The sequence below is a fragment of the Blennius ocellaris genome (assembly GCF_963422515.1).
Source record: "Blennius ocellaris genome assembly, chromosome: 3".
Classification (NCBI taxonomy): domain Eukaryota; kingdom Metazoa; phylum Chordata; class Actinopteri; order Blenniiformes; family Blenniidae; genus Blennius; species Blennius ocellaris.
Genome location: NC_137652.1, coordinates 5,342,428 through 5,351,735, shown reverse-complemented (window position 1 = coordinate 5,351,735; position 9,308 = coordinate 5,342,428). Strand labels below are relative to the sequence as shown.

The following is a 9,308-nucleotide window of genomic DNA, read 5'->3' as shown; positions in this document are numbered from 1 at the left end:
TTGGATGAAACTTTCGTGACTGCAGTTGAATGTCGTTGATATCTGTATTGTACCAAACTTTAACGGGACTTAAGGTGCAAATTTAGCATATATATTGAGAAACAAATGCTAATGTGCCCATTCCACAAGGGTGTGAGTTAAATACGTCAACTGCAAACGTGAGAATGGATTCAGGGTTACACATGGCGGTCTGGAGTTGATTGAAACAAGCTTTTAGCCTGAAGTTTGCTGGTTCGAATCCCGCTGTGGGTCCCTATAACTTTAACCCAGATACTCGGGTTGCATGAGGAAGGACATCTGGTGTAAAACTTGCTCCAAATCAAACACGCGGGTCACATGATCTGCTGGGAGGACAGCAGCTGAAATGAACGTTCTCTCGCACGCCTCAAATCAACCACAGATAAATTGAGCTACACTTGTTTTTTTCACCCCGTCTTTACTTTGCGGTGGAAACAAAGACATTGGGGGGGTTAACAAGTACTAACAATATCTACTCTCATACGTCTACTTGTAGGGTTGTTTAAACCAACTCCATTACAAGTAGAAGTACTGTTGTTAAACATGCCAGATTTTTGATTTATCTCTATTGGGATCTAAGTTCACAGTACAATAGTAATCAACTATGTGTAAATCCACAATTATTGGCGATACAAATGTAGATGAATGTTTGGATTAATAAACTTACTTGTGAGTAAAGACGGTTTTTAATGCAGTGATATACATGATGGAAATTCTCCCGAGAGTATAAAGGAAATTTCATACTCTAGTATTAGACGTACCCAATAATTACACTTAACTACGATACTGTGAATATGAGTAGTTTGTCAATTCCTACCCTGTGTAATACCAGTGTAATACCATAATGTGTGACGTGTAGGACACTGCAGTGGGTCACAGACTTGATCTCTATAACTGAGTCACGTTTAAATCAGGCAGGCGTCATCAAATCCAGAAATAAGTAACAGCCACAGGACATTAATGACCAGCACTCAGTTTTTTGAGTATGTAAATATCTGCTTTACTTCAAAAATTATCAAAACAAAAAATTAATACACGTCTTCCACGCAACAATTTGCAGACCGAAAAACAATTAAACCTCAGATGTAAGCGAGCGTCGGGTCAGGTGTCTGATGGAGGGGACTTCCTGCAGCAACACTCCGTTAACACCATCCGAACCCACGTATTTGTGGAGCAAATCGTTTGTCTGTACATCTTCCGACTCATGTCTGCCCTCTGCTGGTCTACTGGTAGTAGAGCTCCAGGTTCATCCCGTCGTGGATTTCATCTGAGGAGCTCACAGTTAAGTACAAATGCTGAAAACTTTATCAACATTATTCTCGTTACAACACTAAAAATATACATCAGAATTGTGCACTTCAAGTTTGTACTTCACAGTGAAGAGATTTCAGAAAGGATACAGTCGCCCAGAGACACGTGGTCCTTGAATATGGTGTACCTGTGGAAATAAGAGAACAGTGAGCTACCAGAGGACGGTCACAGTCAGGGCATTGTTTAAAGACGAGAGCATTACCATTTCTTTAGTACAATCTTGTCGTGCCGCGTTCCTGTCTGGGCTGCGATGAGCTTCTTCAGGTCCCCGATTGTGTCCTCCGAGCTGAGAGGAGGAAGTTAAGGCAGACACAACAGAACATGTCCTTGTTCTCCAGCCTGAGTTCACATATTCTCACCAGGAGACAACAAAGTGAGACACTACACCTGTAGCTGTCAAAAAAGAAAAAAAAACCTCAGGAAACAGCTCCTTTTTTTTTTTTTATCACCATGTAAATGTCTGTATTTTACATTGAAAAGCCTTTTAAAATACTGGATGGTGGATGATGAATGCCTGCCACAATTACCTCCGTCAGTCTGGTCTGCTACTCTTGCTTCTCCTGAATTTGATTTGGAGACATTTTCCAGTATGGAGATTTTACATGCTCATCATAACAAATGTGGGGGGGGGGGGGGACAGTGGTTGGTGCTCTCGCCTCTCTCTGTGGATTTTTCATGTATTCCAATGACCGAAAACATGTGAGGTTGATCTGTGACCCAAAATTGGCCCCTTGGTGTGAGTGTGTATGGCTGACTGTAGGTGTGTGTTTGCCCTGTGATGGACGGGCGACCTGTCCAGGGGGTGTCTCCTGTCCTCACCCATAGCTAGGGTGAGGGCCTAGCTATGGGTCCCCCCCAAGTGGTTTCGTTAATAAATTGATATATAACCTTTTTGGACGGATCTAATGCAAAGCAGCTACAGGTTGGAACCACTATGTGTCAAACACGAGTTTGAACAGCAGTGCAAATGAAAACAAGAGTGCAGATCTGCATCCAACATTTCCTGTCTATGACAGAAAGATCAGCCACATGATTCAACGTCAAGACTTCACGCGCACAGACCGTCCTGGTGACTTCAACGACACTCTGCACCGCTTCCTGAAGGATACTTGCACTTCACCCGGACCTTTTTGCCCAGACGATCGTTACAAATCACCTCGATCATCTTCAGCTCCTGTCATACGGAGAGTTAGCAGACACACGTGCAGCGTATAGACACCTGGAGACAATTTGACTGTGTTTAAAGTTAAAGATTAGACTGAAGTTACGTGTTTATGTCGTGGGGAGGGGGAAAGGTAGCATTACCGTATCATGATTAGCTGATGAATGTTAGCAACTGGGCAAAAGAACAGACTAAAGAAAAAGCATTGTTCTGAAATATATATGGAGACTATGTCTATAGCCAATTTGTAGTGTATCGAAATGTTAAACGTTTCGTTCATACCTGTAAATTCACAGCAGAAGAACAATAAAAAAAAAATTTGTAGTCCGTCTAGGTGCTGTTTTGAGGAAAGTTCTCGATTCTGTTTCCGCTTCCTGTGCGACTCTCAACCAATCAAACAGGCAGAGCTATGATTGACAGCTCACATCGGCCAATCGCAGGACCGGAAACCCCACAGTAGGCAGGCCTCAATCTAAAAACATCTACTGCAGTTTGAGCCCAGTCAGGCGCTGCAGTGAGATTTAAATTTGGGAAACAAAACGCTGCTGTGGGAAGAATAACCATGTCAGATGAGGAGAAGCTACCACCTGGATGGGAGAAAAGACTCAGCCGCAATTCAAGTAATGAGACGTCAGGAGAATCATGATGCGCCAAGCGGCGATGTTAGCTTCGATGCTAACGCCGTCAGCATCGTGGTGCGGCGCTGAAACGAGGCCCTACAAAGTTTAATCATGGCGTGTCGAAACTAACCACAGGGATTCCTCAGCACGGGGCGGTTTTTTTCTGAAGTTGTAGTGGTTTGCTGTATGTCTGTAGTGGCTCGTTTAGGGCAACGCAAACTGACTGCCGCAGGGCCCAGAGTTAGACCACCCCGCCCTCCCGTGCAGACCCGGTGGGAAATCGAACGTGCTTTCATTCATTCACTCAACGAGGCCAACGAGCTTCAAATATCAACTTTGTGCTGCTTCCTTTGTCTGTCAGTCACTCCTCCTGCATATTTGTCCCATTTCCCATGTGCACACTGTGCAAACTGTTTTAAAAGTGTTTATAGTGAATTAACTCTGAGGTTCACTCGGCCTGATCAATCTTTTCCTCTTTCTGTCGAATCACGGGCGGATTTCTGCCAGCAATTGAAGATTATGTTGCACATATTGGTTTTATGGCTCCATAATCTGGATATGAGCAAGTTGATCAGGGTGGTTTGTTATTGTCTTTTGCCACGTACTCTGCAACATTTATATTATTGAGACCCAGTGTTGCATTAGATTTAGAGAAAAGTGGCATATCTGCATAAACATCTGAATAGATTGAGATCAACGGAGAGAAATAGTCTTGGACTTATTGCTTCTAAAGGTTCGTCTTGCAGTGAATGACGGGGTGATAGTTTAACAGACTCTGCACGTGCTGTGTCTTATCTTGTGTGACATAAATCGGTGAATGAGGGTTTAATGGATCTGTGTCTTTGCCTTTGCAGACCGGGTTTACTACTTCAACCACAACACAAATGCCAGCCAATGGGAACGTCCGGTGGGAGACGGCAGTGGAGGGCCAGATCAGGTGGGGTGTGAACATTGTATTCTCTTTTTTTATTATTTTTTAGAAGCCAAAACAAATCTGTGGGCTTAAAGAGTATTAATAGGTTGAAAATATCACGCTTCGTTTAAGAGAGAAAATGATCATATTTCAGTATGTTTTATTTATTTCCTCAGGTACGTTGCTCTCACCTCCTGGTGAAGCACAATCAGTCACGACGGCCGTCGTCCTGGAGAGAACGGGAGATAACGCGGACCAAGGATGAGGCACTGGAGCTCCTACAGAGTGAGTTGGGCACAGCGCCGAGGGAACGGCATCGCGGTTTCACCGCGTCCGGCTGGTGTGTTGATCCTGTCCCTTGTCTTCTGCGCAGATTACATAGAACAGATCCAGTCTGGACAGGAGAGGTTCGAGTCTTTGGCCTCTCAGTTCAGCGACTGCAGCTCGGCGAATAAAGGTGGCGACCTGGGACTATTTGGCAGAGGTACACTGATCACATCCAGGCTGTTCCAAACCAGCTTCAAGCGTTTTTCATTCAGCAGTTTTGTTTGTTTTTTTCTCCATTTCTTTTAAACATATCAAGTGTTTTGCTGGCTTGATATCGAACACATTTTTTGGCAATTAAAAGGAAAGCGTTTCATTATTGCAAATTATATTCACAATTTCTAATAATTATGCTCCACCTTGAGCTCATCCTCCTCTGCAAAGGATTTGCAGAAATTAGAAAGATTATTTTTTTTTTTTTTGCAAAAGGGACGGGAAGAAATGCAAACATCAAACCAATACAATCTTCAAGACCCTTAAGAAGCACAGCATCAAACCATCCTGTGGTAGGAATGACTGAAGGGCCTCAGCGTTCACACGGTCAAGAAAAAATTAAAATTTAAAATGCAATTTGCCCTGGAAAAATCATAGATTTTTATTTTTTTGTTTAAAGTTTTGGAAAAGTCAGATTGGGAATGCAGATGCCGTAATGGATATTGTGGGCAAATTATAATTATACATTTGTTTTCCAATATAATTGATTACTGTCGGTCACGATGTTGATACTTCAGTGGTATGCGATGAGCGTATCAGAATATTTCTGCCTCCGGACCGTAGCTACGCTAGCGCAGGTGGCTTTGAAAATATCAAGGACTCAAAAAAGACGAGGTCTCTCGACCTGCAAAGTGCAAGTTCTGCAAAACTGGAATGAAAGAACAAAAACACAATTGTATTTATATTAAATGAGTTTATTTATGCTACACTGAATAACCAACGTGCCGCGTGGGCGATAAGGTTTAGTTTAAAACTGGGTGGTTTTTTTGCATTTATTTATTTATTTTATCCCTGCTAAGAACTTGTTTTTGTGTGTTTCAGGTCAAATGCAGAAGCCTTTTGAAGACGCCTCCTTTGCCCTCAAAGTGGGAGACATGAGCGGTCCAGTTTTTACTGACTCTGGAATCCACATCATCCTACGTACTGCCTAAGAGAAAAACGTCCTGTAGCTTCTTCCTGCAGACACACACACACACACACACATACACACACACACATAGTCCATCCAAAAACTACAACTGATTCTAATGGTAAATTGTGCCCAGTAAACAAATCGTACAATCTGAGGCACGTTTTCTTCAGGTGGGATCATTTTAGGTTTAGCTCTATCAGACATGTGAGGTTAATTAAATTACACTGGCGTATTTAGGATTATTCCTTAAAACCTCTGGCATTCGTGGCCATGCTGTCCGATAACAGGAGTGCCTGTCGAGGCGACCAAAATCGCTTCACAAAAGCAGAGTTCAAGAATTAATTTGGAATATCCTGTTATCGATATGTGCATGTCTTTAAAAGTATGGAAGACTCGATGTGCTAAAATTAAATAAAATGTACCAGTACATAATTATTTAAAATGTGTGAATAATTAAAAGTGGAATTGAATATATGAATGTAAAAACAAATGTATTTAATTCATTAAAATTGTTTAATGTATTTAAAAAAAAATGTATAACTATTTCACTATTTAATTATTACATGGTACCATGAATTAAAGAAGTAGTGAAATAGTTAATGGTTCTTTTTCCATAAAATGAGTTGGTATTTTAATAACTCATTTAATGCCGCTTTTATATATTCAATTCCAAATTCAATAAATTTAGACATTTAAGTGATTAATGAGATTTATTTAATTTTTGCTCATTTAGTCCTTCGTGTAAAAGGACCATATGCTGTATGTTTGTAATCTTTTTCATTTCTCTTTTTGTGCCAAAGCTGTTACTTCCTCTATGTCATGGCTTTGGAAAATGGATAAATAAGATGTTTGACATGTATTCTCTCCAATGCAGGCTGGAGAATGCAGTTTAGTGTTCTTGGAAAGCCTATAAATGCATTCAATTATTAGCTTACATGATCCATAATGTTTAGGAAGTGCATGGTTTCCCTTTTTGGATGTGCAACGCAGACGACGACTTCACAGCTTTTGAATGCATCCATGAACAAATGAACTATTAACAATGTTGCTGGGGCAAAAATAATAAAACCTTTTTTTTTTTTAAGTCTTTGTTTTCTTTGTTCATTTTTGAAAGCTGCAGATTACATTTCACAAATGTTTGTGGGAGATGATGTGGTTGTAGCGTTAAGCTTTCTATAGAACACCACGAAATAACAGGCACATCAAATGTTAAATTGTGCATTTGGCAGGAAAACAATGAAGAAGGTACGGTTCTCCTCTGACCTGAAGGTATTGTCGGAGAACAAGAGGATCTTCAGCTCTTAATATAACAGGGGAAGTGAGGATGGTACAAAATGACCATAGATAAGAAATAATGAGTTACAAAGAAGCTGCAGCAGAACAGGGTGTCGGTTGGACCAATGCAGTCAAGACCAAGCACCTGTTGGGATTTCGTACCTCGTGAAGATCACGTCTTACCTTTGATGTAGTGTTTTAGCAGTTTGGCTATCAATAATGAATAATTAGCAAAGATAGTTAATTATTTTATTGACAATTTGATCTGTATCATACCTTGAGAGCACAACCTGTTTAACAGGACATGATATCCAATTCAGTTATATCAGTCTCATAAGATAAACTAAACAATTTGGAATTTTTATTAATAGTTAAATTAATTGCAATTATCAGAATTAACAGTAAAGCTTGAAGGATTTTGGAGTTCTTGACACGGAAGAGGCTGACATTTCATTCACCTTTGTGCTCATTAATAAAACAAGTATGAATTAAAAAATTATATTTATTGACAAAGACAAATAAAACAGATTCTAACTGTGTGTGGGTGTGTGTCTCAGAATGAGAGTTTTCAGAGCGGCAGGAAGTCTGTCCTCAGTCTTCCACCATGTGCTGGAGAACAATAGAACATGGAAGCTGGTCTGCGACCTGTGTGTGTCTGTCAAAGGCCCATTTCTGGAATGAGTTGACGTGATTCCCCGTGTCAAATCCTCGGGGGGTCCCAATCAACCAATCAATCCCCGACAGGCTGAAAGCATGGGGCGGTCAGTGCCCTGAGAGCAGGATGCTGGGGTGGATTGGTATGGCGTTGCATTGGCTCACGGCCCACTTGCACTGAGATGCTCAGGCACAAATGAAGATTGTCTTTCATTAGAAATGAAAACACTTTCCTGAGGTCTGCTGAGATCGCAGCAATCTCATTAAAGTGACACATTAACATTTCGACGAGTCGACAGCGTTGCTTTTAGCCTGCTGGTTGGTAATTGCTCCTTCGGTAATCTATAGGCTGCTCTGCAGGGTGTCTCCGCGTGTGTGTGATTGGTCCGATGCCTCAGACTCCGCCCCTTTTTTGTGAACACGCGCTCATCCTGAAGGGAAAACACCGGGATGAAGTCGCCAGTTGATAACCTGCTTTGTGTTAATGCTTATCAGGATCGCACGTGTCTGACTGAGTCAAACCAGGAAACAGAGATGTTGAGATCTCTGATGTTGACGGGCTGATCAGAACCGTCTCCAGATCTACACCAAGATAGAGGAGCTGGTGATGGATTTCTGCAGACAACCACACGTCTTTGCAGTGGTGGACATCCAGGCTTTGGACACTGGGACAGTGGCTCCTGCTTCCCTGGATGTTCAGCTCAAAAATAAATGACAATAATCAGTGAAGAAAATTCTACGACAATGTAATAGCATCAGGTGTATTTTATGCAGTGATCCACTGGTGCTTCTCCGGGACTCGCAGGGGCAAGTTCATCATGACCATTGAGGGTCTGAGCTTAGCAAAGCTGAAATCCATCATGGACAGAATCCCTAACCTCCTTCATTGACAGAATGCAGAATAGGTTATTCAAACCAGCTTCAATACAAAGTTTCAAAGTCCCTCGTCCAACCTGATCAAACATTGTACCTTGTAAATATAAATATTTATCTATTTCCTTGTAATATGTAGACCTGCTTTGATCCCCGAATCACACGTGAAGGATAGATAAAAGTCTTTTCTTATCTCCTTGGACTTTTGGACCAGTGCAACTGATCCAGATCCAAGTGCAGGACTCCTCTCCAAAACATCTGATGACTTGAGGTATGTCACTTGAAAATAAAGCTTTTAAATTCACTGAACTTTGTCAGGTGGTCAAGCTTCCTCAAGCTTTAAACGTGTCTATACGTAATTCCATTCATCCAGGTAGGAGGCCTCTTAAAACAATGAATTCAGCTCATCTGGGCTTGGTCATATGTCCCTTGATGGACGTGTTTCACTTGACCTGATTCAATTGCTTTAAAAGACATGATTTCTTACCTCTTTTCAGGATTTGCCTCTCTCTGCTGGTTACTATGGAGACAAGTGTTCTTGGATGATTTAGTCAACATTTCCTTCAAGTCTGAACTGAGATGTAGAGCAACATTTGCTCTCTGACTCTTAAACGACATACAGTAGAGGGACACCCTGCACTGGGGAGACACATCACTGTGTACGGACACATATTTAACTGTTAACACACCGTGATGAGTGGACAACCTGCCAAACGAGGACAACAGACAAAACCAACCAGAAGAAGCTCCAATCTGGTCCCACCAAGCAAGCTGGTTATAGAGGATTTATACACGTTTGTTTTTTTTACATTTCATTGTATTTTGCACCAGAATGTTTCATTAAAATTGACTTCATGTTGAGATTGTAATCATTTTCAGTGCAAAGTGTTTGATCTTGCAAAAATATAGACAATTTAATTCCATACACTGAGACCACAACAAAGAAAAACTTTGAAGTGTGAATTTAAAGGTTATTATAGCAATATTTTACCAGTCTGGTCACTCAGGATGAAACTGGACTGTATGTGGTCC

General features: G+C 41.3%; 2 protein-coding genes across 2 annotated transcripts; one reads left to right on the top strand and one right to left on the bottom strand.

The window, feature by feature from the left end:
- Positions 1 to 999: 999 nt before the first annotated feature.
- On the bottom strand, positions 1,000 to 2,870 carry ubl5 (ubiquitin like 5). Its single transcript, XM_080520564.1, has 5 exons — positions 2,774 to 2,870; positions 2,439 to 2,503; positions 1,532 to 1,615; positions 1,419 to 1,456; positions 1,000 to 1,285 (listed from the first exon to the last, which is right to left on the bottom strand). The coding sequence occupies exons 2-5, from the start codon at positions 2,492 to 2,494 to the stop codon at positions 1,242 to 1,244; spliced, it is 222 nt and encodes a 73-aa protein (XP_080376690.1). The 5' UTR covers positions 2,495 to 2,503; positions 2,774 to 2,870; the 3' UTR covers positions 1,000 to 1,241.
- An 88-nt stretch (positions 2,871 to 2,958) lies between these two features.
- pin1 (peptidylprolyl cis/trans isomerase, NIMA-interacting 1) lies at positions 2,959 to 6,558 on the top strand. The gene is made up of 5 exons (XM_080494355.1): positions 2,959 to 3,111; positions 3,966 to 4,048; positions 4,201 to 4,309; positions 4,398 to 4,508; positions 5,384 to 6,558. Exons 1-5 carry the CDS (start codon positions 3,054 to 3,056, stop codon positions 5,491 to 5,493), a joined length of 471 nt encoding a protein of 156 aa, XP_080350481.1. The 5' UTR covers positions 2,959 to 3,053; the 3' UTR covers positions 5,494 to 6,558.
- Positions 6,559 to 9,308: the final 2,750 nt, after the last annotated feature.

Bases quoted from the DNA above. Each gene is read 5' to 3' on its own strand.
- ubl5 (XM_080520564.1), bottom strand. From the start codon at position 2,494: ATGATCGAGGTGATTTGTAACGATCGTCTGGGCAAAAAGGTCCGGGTG. The intron at 1,457-1,531 runs GTAATGCTCTCG...TTATTTCCACAG, and splicing joins AAGATTGTACTAAAGAAATG to GTACACCATATTCAAGGACC. The intron at 1,286-1,418 runs GTATCCTTTCTG...TGAGCTCCTCAG, and splicing joins CCACGTGTCTCTGGGCGACT to ATGAAATCCACGACGGGATG.
- pin1 (XM_080494355.1), top strand. From the start codon at position 3,054: ATGTCAGATGAGGAGAAGCTACCACCTGGATGGGAGAAAAGACTCAGC. The intron at 3,112-3,965 runs GTAATGAGACGT...TTGCCTTTGCAG, and splicing joins AAGACTCAGCCGCAATTCAA to ACCGGGTTTACTACTTCAAC. The intron at 4,310-4,397 runs GTGAGTTGGGCA...TCTTCTGCGCAG, and splicing joins GGCACTGGAGCTCCTACAGA to ATTACATAGAACAGATCCAG.